Source organism: Stegodyphus dumicola, chromosome 5 (genome assembly GCF_044657685.1).
Source record: "Stegodyphus dumicola isolate Sdum_Otavi_A_Nest chromosome 5, ASM4465768v1".
Lineage (NCBI taxonomy): Eukaryota > Metazoa > Arthropoda > Arachnida > Araneae > Eresidae > Stegodyphus > Stegodyphus dumicola.
Window position 1 is genome coordinate 175,360,079 of NC_140772.1, and position 16,928 is coordinate 175,377,006.

The window sequence follows — 16,928 nt, forward strand, 5'->3', positions numbered from 1 at the left end:
TTACATATGCATGGGAAGGATGAAACATGATGTCTGAACAATTGAGGAGAAGGTAGATAAGCTAATTTCCTCTGATGAGTTGGCATAGTCTCACGGACTTTTCAGTTGTTCATTTTTCTAAAATTAACTAAAATGTTTACTCATTTTTAATGTAATTTTAATAGTATTTGCTTTAATTGCTCTTGCTTAACAGACAGGAGATTACCTTTGCCTAATTTACTTCCCTTTTTGATTGTTTTAAATTCAATTATTTTAATCATTCTAATTATAAATTTTATTAAATTTTGACCTTTATTGGAGTTGGTACATAAAGTGCATAGTTTATCAGGTTTAAGTTTTGATTTCAATTTTAATTCTTATCTTTTTTGGATAAATGTGCACAATTTCTTGAGAATTATATTTATTTATAATTTCATTACTTCGTTTATAACTTAAATAACATTTATACTAAAAGTATTAAGAATTCTTTAGGTTCCTCTCTTTAATATTGCTCAGAAAAATCAACTTTCTAGTTTCTAAATGTTTAAGTGTGTATGTTACTCAAATCGATTTTTATAAAATCACCAATTTTTATTTTCACATATATCCGACTAGTTTGGCAGATACTTAATCAATCATAATTAAATATGATAAATTTCTATTTACATTGTTTTTTAAAAGAAATGATGTAGGCATTTGAGATGTGAAGCAGCAAAGCATCTTGCCAAGAGGAAAGCTTAAGTGAAAGTGGATGCTGCAATTCAAATGAAGTAGGGAGGGAGTCAAAAAGTTTCAGTTCCGAGTTAAAAAGTTTTGATTCACAATTACTTTGATTGGACAAGAGGTATTTGCATTATGCGTTATGCCGGATCACATGATTAATTTGAATGATGCAGTTTAGACTTATAGCGCTATTTTTAAGACAGAGAGAGGAAGTTGCCAAATTAAATAAAAAATAAAAGAGGTTATAGCCAATTAAAATTAGAAGTTTTGCTTTCACATTTTTTTATCTTGCATACATATATTACTAAAGCCATAAATCTGGAGTTGATATTGAAGCTAACCTCTAAATCTTTAAGTGCTATTCTTGAGAAAGAAGTGAGGATGAGAAAAGTGCAAAGATATTCTCCGATAATTCTAGTAATTTCACTGCAGCCCCATTCTGAGATTAAATGTTTGTATAATTTGATTAGTATAATCTAATTAGTACTTAGCAAATTACTCTTTAGAATAAATATTTTGAGTGTTCCTTCCTCCTTTAGCTCCTTTGGGGAAACTGGAGTAAATATTTTTAAATATCATTTGAAAAAATGCACTACACACACAAAATTTTCATACATAAACATCCTCACTATCACACAAACTGAAGGAATCCTAAATTCTCGAATCAATTCAACTTTGTCCTCTGATATTAACAACTTGGAACCTTTAATATCAGGCCATATTTTGGTTGGTAAGTCTATATTAGTATTAGCAGAAACCAAACTTATTACTAAGTGAGATAATATCCTTTTGACATGCACCTACCTACAAAAGTAATATAAAGTATTTGGAAGCATTAGCCTCATGATCATTTACATCAATTAATACAGAGACACAAATTAAATCTTTCTAAAGCTAATATAAGAATTAAAGAGGAAAATTCTTCTCTTTGTATAGCTTATGTGGTGGATTGAACTAGATAAGTCAGGCACCAATGGTAAAATCAAGCTCTGATAAAAACAAAGACAGGTACATTGCTCAAAAAAAAAAAAAAAAAAAAAAGGGGGGGGACAGTCCTATATCTCCCGATCTACTGGGCCGATTGACATAATTCAAATTGCGTTCTTCCTGTCTCGAAAGCGCGACATAGGATATATATTAGATTTACATATAGTACTATTCTAACATAGGTATTTTGACACAAAATCGGACTTTTTCTGAAATAACATACCAATTTTTTTACATATTTCGATTCTACGACTCAAATTATGCCTAAATATGAAATTTTGTAAAATTTGGGAGCGAAATTTACAGAGAAATTCACAAATTTATGTTGGCACTTTTTTGTCAGTTTGCGCCAAGAATACTTCACTTGGCGAACTTCTTAATATATATCAACCTAGTTTCCTTTCCTGTGAGAGGAAAAAAAGTTACCACCGTTTCTTTTTTCCAAATAATATTCTTTATATTATATTTTTAATTATAACTTATTATTTTAAGTAATTTTTTCTTTTTCGAATTTCATTTTAATTGTTTAAGTTGCATGGTTTTTTTTTTTTTTTTCGAATAACTGTTTTAAAAATTTCTATTTACCTATTCGAACTGCGTAAATAAAGGTGCAGCGTTTATTTTTTTTCAAATAGTTTTCTTTATATATATTTTTTGTCATAGTTGTTATTTTAGGTAATTTTTAAATTCTTATACTTTTATTTTAATTGTTTGTGTTGCATTGTCTCTTCAGATAATTGTTTTAAAATTTTCTATTTATTCCTTCGAACTGAGCATTTTAAATACATTTATTAATATAAATTTTCCAGAATTTGATTTTATTTATTTGAATTGCGTTTCTTTCGGAGGAATACTTTGTAACCCAGACTACGATGCGTTTGAAAACTGCATTTAGTAAAAGAAAAAATACAGTAAAGCACAGTTAACATGCCTTTCAATGTTCCGTTTAGAAAAGATATATATAAATAAGAGAGATGTATAGCCGACATTTTAACTTAGGATGACTTGCATACACTGCTTTAAACAGTTTTATCATTGTGCCCATTGCTTTACACAATTTTATCCTACATTTGGTTTCTTAAAATGTTATTCATATTTTAGTCAAATATTTTATTTTTGAAATCGCAAGAATCAAATATCATAAGATTAAAAGATTTAAAAAAAAAAAAAAAAAAATACTAATACTAAATTTTAGGCAAAAATTTATTTTTTCTTCTCTTTTTCTTCAGGCATTCTACTTTATTCTTGCTCTTTTTCTTTAGACATTCCGCAAGTATATTAAAAAGCATCCAACTTTTCGAAATATGTTGATAATTCTGACAATCATTTTAAATAAAGTTATCGCCTTCCATTTCATAAAGGCCCATAAACGGCCAAGCGGTAAAGTCTCTGAACACTGGTAGTTCACCCCAGGGTTCAAATCCCGGTAAATGGGCTAGTTGCATGGGCGTTTTCGTGGATTTTCTCATGTGTATTGTGTATGCCAAATAGTTTCCCTTAGAAAGTTCTTCACAAAGGCATCCTTATTTTTAGGCACATAGCCCTGATTTGATGCAACTTAATAATCCAATTCATTCCATTTCATCAATATTTGGTCAGAGCCTTTATCAGTCTTTAGAGGCTAAACATTTTGAAGGTATGAGATGAAAGGAAAAACTGGTTTCATCAAGAGGTTTTGGTTTATTTAATTATGACAAAGCACACTAGGGCTATCTGCCTAAGGGGAGAGATGCCTTTGTGGAGGACCTTCTAAGGGAAACTGGCTCGACTACACGTTACACATGGGGAAAACCACGAAAACGCCCATGCAGCCAGCCCATTCGCGGGATTCGAACCTCGGACCGAACTACCAGCGTTCAGCGACTTTACCACTCGGCCGCTGTTTCACCAGGAGGAAAAAAAAAACCTCTTTAGGTGACATCCACATACATCACTGGATAAACTCCTGAATCTTCAAATAATTCGAATGACAAAATCATGGGATTCTCCGTTTATGATACGATATGATGTTCTATAACGTAATTTAAATTTATACAACAATATAGTCTAAAACCAGTCGCTCTTCACTTTAATCTGCAATGATATCGTTTTTATCTTTTCTGCTAACACAAACTCGATGGTATTTGCTGGTGTACACGTCCAAGTGTTTTTCTCGTTGAGCACCTAAATTATTTGAAGTATACTGAAAGTATATTTAAAAGCGTCCAACTTTTTGAAACATCTTGGTATGTCTGACGGCCAAATTTCCCTGGAAATTTTTGCTTACTTTTCTCTCTAATTTTCTCTTCTTCTTCTTTCCTTCTACACTTATTTTCAGTGCTCACACAAGAAAATTAAGATTTTTTGATTGCTAGACTCCCATAAATTTTGCATTCTTCTCAATTTTTTAAAATATGAATTACATGAATTCCCTTTCAGCTGAAGACAGCTTTTAATTTTCTAGTCATTTTAACTATAAATAAAGTTTAAAGCGAAGTCCAAAGGATAAATATTTTAATTAAAAGATTTTTGCTAAATGACAAAGAAATAAAACAGTCCAGCAGGGTTTATTCTGAACCACCGAGTGACCCGATTCTTATATCAACTGAAACAATCTAAATCATATTAAAGATCATGTTTTTTTATACAATCTATAATGCAAAAAAAAAAAAATAAGAGAATTAATATAAAAGATTATATTTATATATATATTTTTTTTTAAAGCTGGGACATAAACCAAACTGTCAAACTTTTAAATTTACATGGTGGTTATAATTAAAGTTCGAATTTGAAATGGTCATAAAAGGAAAACTACCGGACCAAATGTTATCAAACTTAGGAATCGTGTAAAGGAGGTTATGGGAATTTATTTTCCGCGGGAAAAAAAAAAAGAGTTCAAAAACTCACCAGCAGAGCGAAATGACGCTGTAAACAATATTGTTAAATGAAATAAGACATGAAAACATCTGTTTAAAATGTGTTTAATAGTTTCCGAAACGTGTTACAAAGCATGTTCAATGTAGCGTCCAGCATTTTCTGAAAGCAAGTTAAATCCTGTTACTGCATTCTCAACAGCAGCTCTTAGCATATCAGGAGGAATGTTACGGACATGCTATGCAATCAAATGCAGTAGGAGAATGCAATGGATCTAGGTAGATAGCATGAGAGACTTCCTTGGCCCAAATCGATTAAAAGCGTTTTGAATCAGTGTCTTCATGTTTTAGGGCCGAATTCAGGGTTCAAAAATTACAAATTAGCGATCTGTCAGAAAACGATTTCCAGATTGTACGTACTTGTGTGAGTGATTTGCGATCTCACATTTTCTAATCGCTAATTCGTGGTTTTCACAGATGAATTTCTCACTTACACGGATGGCGCACTCGACGTTTATTGAATTTAATGCCTTTAAATGATATATTGCTTAATTCAAAGTTTCTTAAGGGTATACAACTTATTAAACTCATGTAAAAAAAGGTTAAGTTAGATTCTGAGCCATATTTCGTTTAACAATATTGTATACAGTGCCATTTTGCCCTGGTGGTGAGGTTTCGAACTTCCTTTTTTCACGGAAAATAAATTCCCATGACCTCCTTTACACGATTACCAAATTTGATAACATTTGATCCAGTAGTTTTCCTTTTATGACTGTTTCAATGTGGAACTTAAAATTATAACTACTCTGTTTATTATTAAATTTTAATTTGAAGCTATGCATTATATGTATACCATGCGTCAATTTTTGCTTTTATGGAAAAATAAAGAATCGAAGCAAATATACTTAAGGTAATGGACCAAAACTGAAAAAATTTCCCTCTCTCCGAAAATCAAATATTGAAACTTCAACCTTGAATTTATTGAGTTATCGAAATATTTAATTTGACTAATTTCTAAGTCCTAGTTCGGACAACAATGCCGTCAAGAATTCTGAATTACTTAAGCTGAAGTAAAAGATTTAGTATATATTCGCTGTATGTTAATAATGTAATCAGAGTGTAATAAAAATAGATTATATAATTTACGCTGATGCAACTTTTTGTCTGACTGCACAACATGTAATGGAAGAGAAGGCTTGTAGAGATCTGTTTTTGACATGCCTCTAAAATTAGATGTCATACTCCTTTTGTCTCTTCAATATCAAAAAACTTTCCTTTGAGAGGCAACTTTAGTTTTTGGGAAAGAAAAAAAAAAAAAAAAATCACAAGAAGACAAATTTGAAGAACATGCAGGACGATTGAGTACACATACTTATTTTCGGAACACAAGCGGTTCTCCGACTGGTTATTGAATAATGAAAAGATGCATTGTCATGCAATACAAAACATTTGGAATACGTTTTCTGACTGAATAACGTAAGATTAAAAGTCATCTGCTTAATTCAGAGCCATTTACAAGTCAACTACTCGGCAACTACAGAATCGTTTTGATCCCGAGCTTGTAAGACAAACCTAATATCACTGGATTTAAACACTTCTTTAATCTTGCGAGAACATTCCTTCTTTAGCTCATATTCCAAGAATATTAAGTGAATACAATTATTGCAAAAAAAAAAAAAAAAAAAATTGAATATTCATTTGCACTACGGCTTGGCAGTTAACTAACGAATTAACAAAACTTAAATTCTGCTTTTTGTGTCTAAGAATACAACAATATTTTTTAAATATTTACAAATAAAATATTAAATTGGAGATTTACTTGGAGCCTCATCAGTTGCCTAGCATTTGAAGATTGTTAAATACTAATTGTTTGTTGCGACGTCTAACCCAGGCTGCATGGTTGGTTTTCATAGTTTTCTATGTTGTTTTCATAGTTTTCTATGTTCTCCTTACAAAAGTTCTCTATGAAAGCATCTTAATCAAATAGCTCCCATGTTGTTTCTATGTTCAAATAACCAACTTAGTTTAAGCTCGATTTCCAATTGAAGTTACTAGCAAAACTCGAATACTCATTAAAAATCATGTAGCTTGCCAGTCGGGAGTAACATGAAGATAAGGCGCCAATAATTGAATCGCTGTTATGGTACGCTGTTTCTAAACTTAGATGGTCATTCCTTAATTAAATAGCCCACCAGCGGCCGAGCGGTAAAGACGCTGAACACTGGTAGTTCGGTCTGAGGTTCGAATCCCGCTAACAGGCTGGCTGTATGGGCGTTTTCGTGGATTTTCCCATGTGTAACGTGTATACCAGCCAGTTTCCCTTAGAAAGTCCTCCACGAAAGCATCCCTCCCTTTAGGCAGATAGCCCTCGTGTGCTTTGCCATAATTAAATAATCCATCCAATCCAATTCAATCCTTAATTAAATATAATTGATTTGTAACTTCTACTAGAGTTGACAGTAAAAATTGAAGTGTAAATAAATAATATCGTGTGCAATCTTGATTAATATAAAATTAAAAATATTTGAATAGAAAAATATTTGCATTCAGACAGAAAGTTTTTTGAAATATTTGCAGTTACTTTATAAGAAGGATTTTTTAATAACCGTAATAATTACTTATTATACTACTGATGATCAGGATTCAGTTCTTGACAATTACATTCTAAATTAGAATTTTAAGGATTGTTCACAGAACCTGCTGACTTATCCAGCCATTAAGTAGCTGCAGATCATTTCTACATAACTATTGAACTTCCATTAATTCAGTCTCTAGAGGGTTGTATGTTTATATCATAATTTGACTTTTATAAAAATGATTATTCTAAATCTTATACTTCTATAAAAATACACTGTGATTTAAAAATATGAATGATAGTATCAGCCGCTCTTTCAGCCACTTCATAAGCAACAGTTTGTTTAGAAATAAATTATGCAGTTAATGTCATAAAATATTTTCATAAAATTCAAATAAACATCAAACGAAAATTCTCAGTTTTAGACGAAGTTAAAGTAAAGTAGCAGACGATAAAACGCCGAAGGTAAAAATTTACTCTTACAAAAATTTACTCTTATTTTTTTTAAAAAAGGAAGAAAGAGAGGAATTAAAAAAATAGTTAAAAATTTCAATAATATCATCTATAATTTAAAAAAATAGCTTTTCATATAGTATTAATAAATATTTATTACGCCTTTTTGAGAGAAACAATATCATTAATTCTCCGTAAAATTTTACTTGAAAAAGGTTAAAATTAGCTGTGGCAATTCACTGTAACAAAAATCCATAAACCACATTTGGCGTTATTATCGCTCAAAAAAAGATGCCAAATTTCAAAACGCGAAAATATGTAAATTCGTGTATATCTTAGAAATTTTTGAATAAAAAAGTCTAATTTTTTGCAGATATGCTTAAAAATACACCTACTTTAAGATGATGGTAAAACTTTTATAGGTTATAATTCAAAATTTTTTCGAAAAATTTATAAAAATTATTTAAAACTAGAAATTTAAAAAATAAAACACAAAAAATGGGTAAATTTTATTTGGAATGAACCTAAATTTCGAAATGTGAAAGGAAAAATCAAAAAAGTTTAATAAAAAAAGAGATATTAATAAATATTTGCCAAATTCAATTAACATTGAGGAGCTAAAATTTTGAGAGCTAATATTTTAAAAACTTCTTGTACGATTTTTACAAAACTTGGTATTCTGGCATAATTTGAGTCATAGAATCGAAATATGGAAAGAAATTGGTATGTTATTTCAAAAAAAGTCCGATTTTGTGTCAAAATACCTATGTTAGAATAGTGCTATATATAAATCTAATATATATCCTAAGTCGCGCTTTCGAGATATGAAAAACACAGTTTGAATTTTGTCAATCGGCCCAGTAGAACGGGAGATATAGCACTGTCCCTTTTTTTTTTTTTTTTGAGCAGTGTACATTTAAAAAACCTATCTCAAAAACTTGCACCTTGCAATTACTGATTCTAAAGCATAAAATTTCATATTTCTATCGTTAAAAAAACACAATTATTTATGTATCACAAAGACACATTATTAAAACAACTAATACAATACTTTTGTTCACACAGAATTATTTATTTTGAAAAGTATTTTATTTTGCATTTGCTTTGTTATGTATATTTTACATCGTACTTAAATTTGGTTTTCTATCAGTACGTATACTTTTTGTAATTAGCATGTTCCCTATATTTGTTGAATAATGTATATATTAAATGCAAAATACAATCAGTCTCTACTTTCATATCTAAAGCACTTGGCAAAGCAAGGATGCCATATTTAGCATGATATAATGTGCACTGCATACATCACTTAGAAAACAAAAGGAACAGATATTCTGTCAGCAACACCATACCATTGGTGCATCTACTAATAAATTTGAAGCATTGGAACGTCGGTTATTATTGTTTTCAATTTTTTCTTCCGATTAACTTGCTGTTAATAAATATTGTTTATATGAATATTTTGGTTCATCAAATTTTAAATGACTGAAATTAAAGTGTATCATGGCCTATGCAACCAATGAACAAAAATTTATATAAGAATCATTCATGCATATTACAGGCATATATGTGCCTCTTCCCATATCCTGATATATTAATATATTCATGCATATAACAAAGTAGCAAATGATGGTAGAGCGTGTGAGCTATCTAATAATAACATAGCTAAATTCAATATAGAAAAAACAAAAAATACTTGGTAAATAATAATATACTTGGAATGGTTCATACATGATTAGGACAAATTAATCAACATGATAGATCTATATCTATTTCATAATCAGAACAACAGAGAGTGATCTAGGCAGCAACAAAATGAATTACTACAGCACATATTAAATGATACAAAGGAGAATTTTCATAAAAGAGAGCTGTTTCATGATGGATATGAAAAAAACTTTTACACACACACACAAAAAAAAAAAAAAAAAAAATTTGAGCAGGAAAAAATTTGAGCCACGATTACATAACCTGGCATACGCATGTAGTTTGGCAAGTTGTTGTGTAAATGATTAAACTTGCAGCACCAATCAGTAATGTGGAGTGATATAGCATGCACCTGAAGTGCGCAGATGGTAGAATGTAAAGGGGCAAGTGCGGTGAGTGACAAGCATTTCCAACTGCACTACATGACATTATAATGAAAGATGATAGAAAGACACATTTGATGGCATTATGAACAGTTATCGGACTTTGGGAGGGGTTGCATTATAGGGCTAAAAGAGGCCAGTTAGTTGAACAGGTTGAAACACATGCACATTGGTTGAAATGATATGGTTGTTGTCCGTTGCTGGAAAGTGAAGACATAGTCAGCCACTATAGTGGCTAGAGCCTACCAGTGTGTGATATGATCACCCAATTAGAACAGCTGCCATGTCCGCACCAACGATTATGCTATTATTGATTCAACACCATTTGACAACTTGCAGGGATCAAAGGATAGAATTGCAGAAGACTAAATGAAGTTCGACAGATCTAAATACCTATCAAGATACTTGCACTGACCCTTCCCTATAAGCTGTATTGTCTTACACAGTCCCCCCCTCACTCAGACTGGACAATGTCTGATTGGAGAAATGTGTTCTTCAGAAATGAATCACGCTTTTCTCTCAATGCTGATGACCACCGCAATATGTCTACAGATGGATAGGTAAGTGATCCAATATAACATTTGTTTCCAAGTGGCACACAGCCAGAAGGCAGGGTGTAATAGCCTGGGGAGTGATCAGCTGGAACAGCTGTTGACCATTAGTCGTGCTGAAAGGTACTATGACTGATTGCAGGTATGGTGATGACATATTGCAGCCTATCGTACTGCCTATGCAGGTCATCTAGGTTCTGTTTTCCAGAAGGATAATGCTCAGTTACGTATAACTTTCCAAACAATGCCTTTGACATGCTATAATGTCCTCAACTGACCTGCCAGATCTTCAAACCTATCATTTAAGAACGTGTTTGGGACATGTTAGGCAGGCAAATTCAGCCATGGACAAATATGTCCCAACTCGCTGATCAGTTTGTTCATTTGTGGCACAATCAACCACAGAGGAACATCGGTAATTTAATAGACATCCTGCTGAACAGAGAACTGGCTTGCATAGCTTAGCTGCCGCTGTGGCTTTACCAAATAGTGATTTTCACATTCTTTGTATTGCTACTCTTTAATAAAATGATTTTTTCCCCCAATTTTTAATGCACAGTTACTATTTTAGTGTTTTCCCAGGATTATCAAATGCTACCCATACCCGACTAGGTGCAATAGAGTGTGGGGTGGGAAATATGGACACTCAGTAATTTGATACTGTCCATAAGAGAAATGCTTGTTAATTACAATATGGTATTCTAATATAAAGAAAATTAAAACATTACCTGAAAATTATATGACAGATCAATTCAAGTAATAATAATTACATTTCTATTTAATGAGTCAAAACAGTCATATTTTATTTATGAGTCAAAATGGAAAGCATTTCCATTTTCTTGAGTACTAATTCTATTTTACGAGTCAAAATGGAAAGTATTTCCTTTTTCACTGAATATCAGCACAAATTTTTCACATATTTTAACACAAAAAATGAAAAAATATTTTTTAATTCAATGACTGAGAAACTCTACTAATTATTATAACAGAAAAATACTCACAGAAGGTCTTCTATAAAGAGATGAATCCAATTTTGGGTACTTTTCATACTAAGGAAGAAAAATCAAAAATTACTTAATTTCTGCTAAAGGTTTAACCCTCTGAGCAGCACAGCTTTTTGCATCTGTTCATGAACAGCTGTGTTGAAACAGCACTTATTAGCTAGATTTATATAATTGCTTATATTACCGTCTATTTTCATCCATTTGAATGAAAAATTATTATTATTATTAGAGGAAATGAGAGGGGGAACTTTATATTATAAGGTAACATATAAAGTGACCAAAAATATCTCTAGTTAATAAAGGTAATCATGCTGCTCAGAGAATTAAGTAAAAAACAGAACAAAAAGTTATTCAATCTTTGCTCTTACTAATTAGAGAAACATTTTATTCAAGATAAGTTACAAAATTACTTAAAAATGTTATTTAAACTACACATGTATTCAAACGTTATTGCATTTGTAACATGTGATGGATTGTGCATTAATTAAAACATATACTTCTGAAAGTTTTTAGAGCATCCTTATTACCAGGCACATAACAAATATTATATAATGTCATGTACATTTTTCTGTAGCAAAGAAAGTTTCTGAAACATTAGTAAAATATAATATGCCAAATAAATACATAAAATGAAATAAAATAAAAATTCCAACTGGAAAGTTTAGGCTGAAAACTTTAGTGCTTCCTTTTTTAGAAACAGGTAAACTCTCAATTTCAATATGCTGCAGTTACAGTAATAACAGCTTTCATGCATAATTTACTTAGTTGCATAATAACCACAATCACATTTTCCCCCATAATACGGTACAACTTAAACTCTTCAGCTATCTAAACGTGACCAAATCTTTCTATGGTTTTGTAGAGTTTTAGGCTAGGTCCATTGAATATGGCAAAGCACATGGGAAGGCTATATGTGCCTAATGGCTGGGATGCTTTCATGGAATACTTTCTATGGGAAACTGGCTCAAATTCATGTTAAACATGGGGAAAACCATGAAAAATAACAATGCAGCCAGCCCGTTTACCCGAAAAATAACAATGCAGCCAGCCGTTAGGTTCAAACCGAGGACCGGTATTCAGAAGTCTTGAATCACTTGGCCACTGGCCGATTTATAAAATAAAAAAGTAATACAACTTATAGAATCCCAATCAAAATTATTACATTTTACTATTTCAAAAAATGCTATTATAAAATTTTGCTGTTTTCAATAAATTCTGGAAAATAAAATTTGCATTAATTCAGTCTTTGTGCACACGAGTTCTCATACTTGGTGATATTATTCATTGCAGTTTTACTTTTACAGATCACATTTGGGATTTAATTCGACATAGTTTATTATATTAGGTGTAACTGTATAAGGTATTTCTCCCACTTCCCTAGCGTGCCTTCGTGGTATAATGCTGGGACGGTATTCCAGAGGTCCGTGGTTCAATTCTCGGCGAAGGCAGTTGCATATTTTTCATCTTCGGCTTCCAAAAAATCCTAATGACTCTACAAGTGGCGCCTGAACTAAAAGGGTTGTGGATGATGATTCTCCGCACCCAGGATTTGGTGACTAGGTCCCATAAAACCCTAGTCACCCTTTAAAAAGGGGAGTATATGAGGTATTCCTCACGCATTCTGCACACTGGGCCGGTATTCCAGAGGTCCGTGGTTCGATTCCCGGCAAAGGCGATTGCTAATTTTTCATCTCTCCAGCTTCCAAAAATTGCCTAATGTCTCTACAACTGGAATCTTATACTGATATCATGAGAAACTAAGATGATGAAAGATACTTCTCTAAATAAACTTCATTATTGTAAATTGATTTATTTTGCTTTTCGAACTGCATGATAATTTTGTATACCTCAATCAATTAATAAATTACTTCTCATTATATATAACTCATGTTGTCTATATAATTTAGACTAAGCACCCAGAACTACACAACACTTACCAGATGGGAAGCTGGCTGTGTTACCATGGGAGCACCAAGAGGAGGAGGTGCAATAAAGGGGGCTTGTTGATGCATTTGGCTATGATGCTGAACCTCACTTTGCATGTATGGAGGAGGAGGTATAGGAATGGAATGGTCCTGAGAGGCTAAAAACCTTGTGTCCAACTCCCTTCTTAGAAGGTCGGGATCTGATATTAAGAACAAAATACATGTGATTAGCATTTTACTCTGAAACATGTTGTGATTAACCATTTGGGATTTTTTTTGGTACAGAAAGCTGAAAATCTACATGCATTTAAAACAAGGCAAGTATTATACAAATCAATTTTAAAGATTAGACATTCAAAAGACATAACAGATTTTTGTAATAGCAGACTATTTGTTAGATGCGCTTAAAATGCATTCACGCTATAATTCAGTAAAAGTAATGATAATATATTTAACTAGCTGTTTTAAATATCATTTTTAGTCAGTCCGTTGAGAACAATTGCTTTCCAAAATTTTTCCAAAAAGTTTTCAGTGTTTTCCCTCTAAACACTTCTTAAATTTTGCTTTAGAAAGCAACAGCTAAAATAAAAGTATAAGTTATGTTCTTATTTATTAAAAAAGTGAAACGCATATTTCCCACCAAAAAAAGTTTTCCCAACAGTCAGCATCTAATTAGTACTTCCAAGATAAAAATAATAATTTTAAACACAATTTGTTTTCCCCATTATCATTTGTGGGAAATTTAACAGATCTAAATTTCATTTAATTAATACCCATGATTATTAATGAATAAAATTTCTTTAAAACTAAAGAAAATAATGTTGAAATTAAGAAAGAAAATAATAAGATTAAAACAGAAACATTATCCCTGAGAATAATAACTACCTTAATTAATTAAAATCTAATTATTTTTGTCATCTTAAATTAACAACACTTTAACACTTCCAAGCTCTTGAGCAAAAGAAATCAAATTACACCCCTCCTCAAGCTTGCAGAGCATTCTACAATGTGTAAAGGTAGTCTAACATTTTCTTGTAGTATGTACAATATCACTTTCATTTGCAGAAGAATGTCCGCAAATGCCCCTTTCATTCTTCTTTTTAAGTTGCCCTGCACTACATGTGCTGATTCCTTGCATTTTGCATCCCCTATGATATCATGGTGCTGATACTTGTCTCTGCATTACCTTTCTTCCAAGTTGGCTTTTCACTGTACTGATCAAAGCCATTTTCAAGAATTTCTTGGCTGTATATTAAAAAACTTAATTCGTTGCCTAAGTGCATGACAGATATTGTCAATAAATCCATCTGAATGACACCAGTTTGATGCTCCCCATGAATGCTCTAATCCAAATCATTACAAGTTTTTCAAATTTTTCTTCTATTTCAAAATTATTTTTTTAATGTTTTAAAAATGAGAAAAAGATTAAATGATAGTGAAAATAAAAGAAATTCAGTTGTATAACAGCAATGCTGCAAGGCCATAATACAGAATACTACATACAAGGCATCATAATACACGGACTACCTCTAACTCTCTCAAAACTTTTAATAGTTTTGAATTAATGAAAAAGAACATGATGAGTTCTGATCAAATTAATATACACAAATGGTGTCTTTTCACTTGACAGCAATAAAAATTCTTCTTTCAAAATTTTACAATTATTTCAGAAGTGCCAAGAAGCTGACCATTTTATTTAATTATGCTGCTTAACAAAAGTTTCATTTTTTTTTTACTTATCAACTAATATATAAAAATAACCACTTATATTACATTTCAGCAATTAGACCTAAGATTGAAAAACTGCTAGACAAAAACTTAAAAATAATGCAATGCATATTTTAAAAGAAAAATACTTAGCTTTACAAAATACAAGACTATGTGAGAAGAATAAAAAATAAGGAAAATAAAATTTCAAACATTTTATTGCCCTCTGAACTCACGTTTCTTATACTCACTGTGCTGTGGAAATAAAGTCTCAGCTCTATATGGGGAAGGTCCAGCTGTGGATTCCAGAGGCAGTGTGGGTGTTAGTGACCCAGGAGTAAAAATGGTATGATGTGAAGCAACTGGTAAAAGTGGAGGTGGTGGAGGTCCAGGATGATTGTTGAATGGAGAGGTATGATGAGCTGGTGGAAGTGTAGGAGGAAGTGGCAGACTGGTGCTTCCACTGTTACTCAGAGCAGGTGATGCTTGAGGAGGAGCAGGAGATGAGCGAGGCGCTGAAGTTGATACTGTATTAGTTGTGCTAGAACTCCTGAAAAACCAATTCAATATACACATAACTATTATGATGAAAAAAATATTATGATTTATTTTTTTTTAAATAGGGTAACACAAATTTACTAGTTCTGATTTGGATAACAGAAAATTTTATTATACAGTACAAAGTCGGAGATTTGGAATCGCTGGCACTTTGGTGATTCTAGAACTTTCCAGACTTTAGATTATCAATTTAAATCTATCAGATGACATGTAAATATGGAAACACTGGGGTTTCACTTATTGTTTAGGTCAGATAGAAAAATGCTAATCCCACACAGACACTCAAGGGTTATAAGTGTACTCCCAGCCAATATCAACATATTGTCAATCAAATATTCTTATTGGTCTAGGTGCAAACAGACATGCAGAAATCTCAGAAGAAAATCTGCATTTGCAGCCCACCATCTATTTCTTTTAATTGAGTATTATATTATTTACTCCCAGACATTGTTGGAAGGGGAATTTTTTAGGGGGGGGGCAGTGGTCTAGATATTAGATCATTCCAGATACTGGACATCTCAATTTTGGACTTTGTACTGTAGTAACCCATGAAACACTCAGCCAAAATGGTTTTCTACATGCAAAACAAAATATCCAAATATTATGGCTAACTTTTTAAAAAACCCAATGCTTTTGTTAAAAGTGTAAAAACCCATGTTTTGTTACTTGCATGATAGAACACAGCTGATATAAAGTTTCCAAAAATACATATAATATTTCAAAACTTCTAAAAATTTTGAAATACTAAATAATACTTCTAAAAATACTCAGAAATGAGAGAGAGGGAGAAGTATGAAGAATAAAAAACAAACTTTTCAAAAGTAACTAAAATTCAGTGTTTAAATTTTAGTTTAGGCTAAAACACATTTAATACAACAAATCCTAAGAATATTGAAATCAGTTTTTTGACAGTATGCAGAATTCAAATGCAAATCCTCTATTTTTACCCATGAAAAATTATTTTAAAGCTAACTTATCAATTGCATGATTAAAAAATATTCATTTAGCAAGCATGGCACCTGATATACAGGGTGCGACAGCATTCATAGTAGGATATTAAAAACACACTTTAAGGCAGTAACTGTAATTTATTTATTACCTCTTATGTCAATTAATAGTTAAAGGTATGCCATTTCCTAATGTGTAAATCATTGCCCATTGCGTGGATTACTTTTTGAATATGATGCCTCCTCTGCACAGCACATTCATCTAGGTGGCGTTGGAAGCTTGCCATAACTCGGTGTAGAGTATTCCCTGGAACATTGCTGACAGCAGTTCTGATGCGACACTTCAACTCAGAAATGGTGCCACAAACGTGTTCAGAAAACTTCTTGCTTCGGGTGGCCCCAAAGGAAAAAGTCTGCACATGAAAGATCAGGTAAGCGAAGCAGCCAGGAAATGTCACCAAAACGGGAAATTACTCTACCTGGAAATGTCTGTCATAATGGTCCGGCCACCTGGAACTTTCCCATGATGTCCCAAGTTGAAATGCTGCCGAAATAGACACTGGGTAGCAATAACAGAGTA

General features: G+C 32.0%; 1 protein-coding gene across 3 annotated transcripts in view; it reads right to left on the reverse strand.

Annotated features, from left to right (window-relative positions):
- Positions 1 to 16,928, reverse strand: part of LOC118197860 (uncharacterized) — a 388,014-nt gene that overhangs the window by 37,906 nt on the left and 333,180 nt on the right. For 2 of the 3 annotated variants that reach the window (XM_085817410.1, XM_085817408.1), the window contains 3 exons: positions 15,080 to 15,393; positions 13,149 to 13,336; positions 11,209 to 11,256 (listed from right to left, as the gene is read on the reverse strand). In XM_085817410.1, the coding sequence (XP_085673536.1) occupies positions 11,209 to 11,256; positions 13,149 to 13,336; positions 15,080 to 15,393 (550 nt within the window). The remainder of the gene's footprint in view (positions 1 to 11,208; positions 11,257 to 13,148; positions 13,337 to 15,079; positions 15,394 to 16,928) is intronic. The other variant, XM_085817409.1, reaches the window with a different exon arrangement.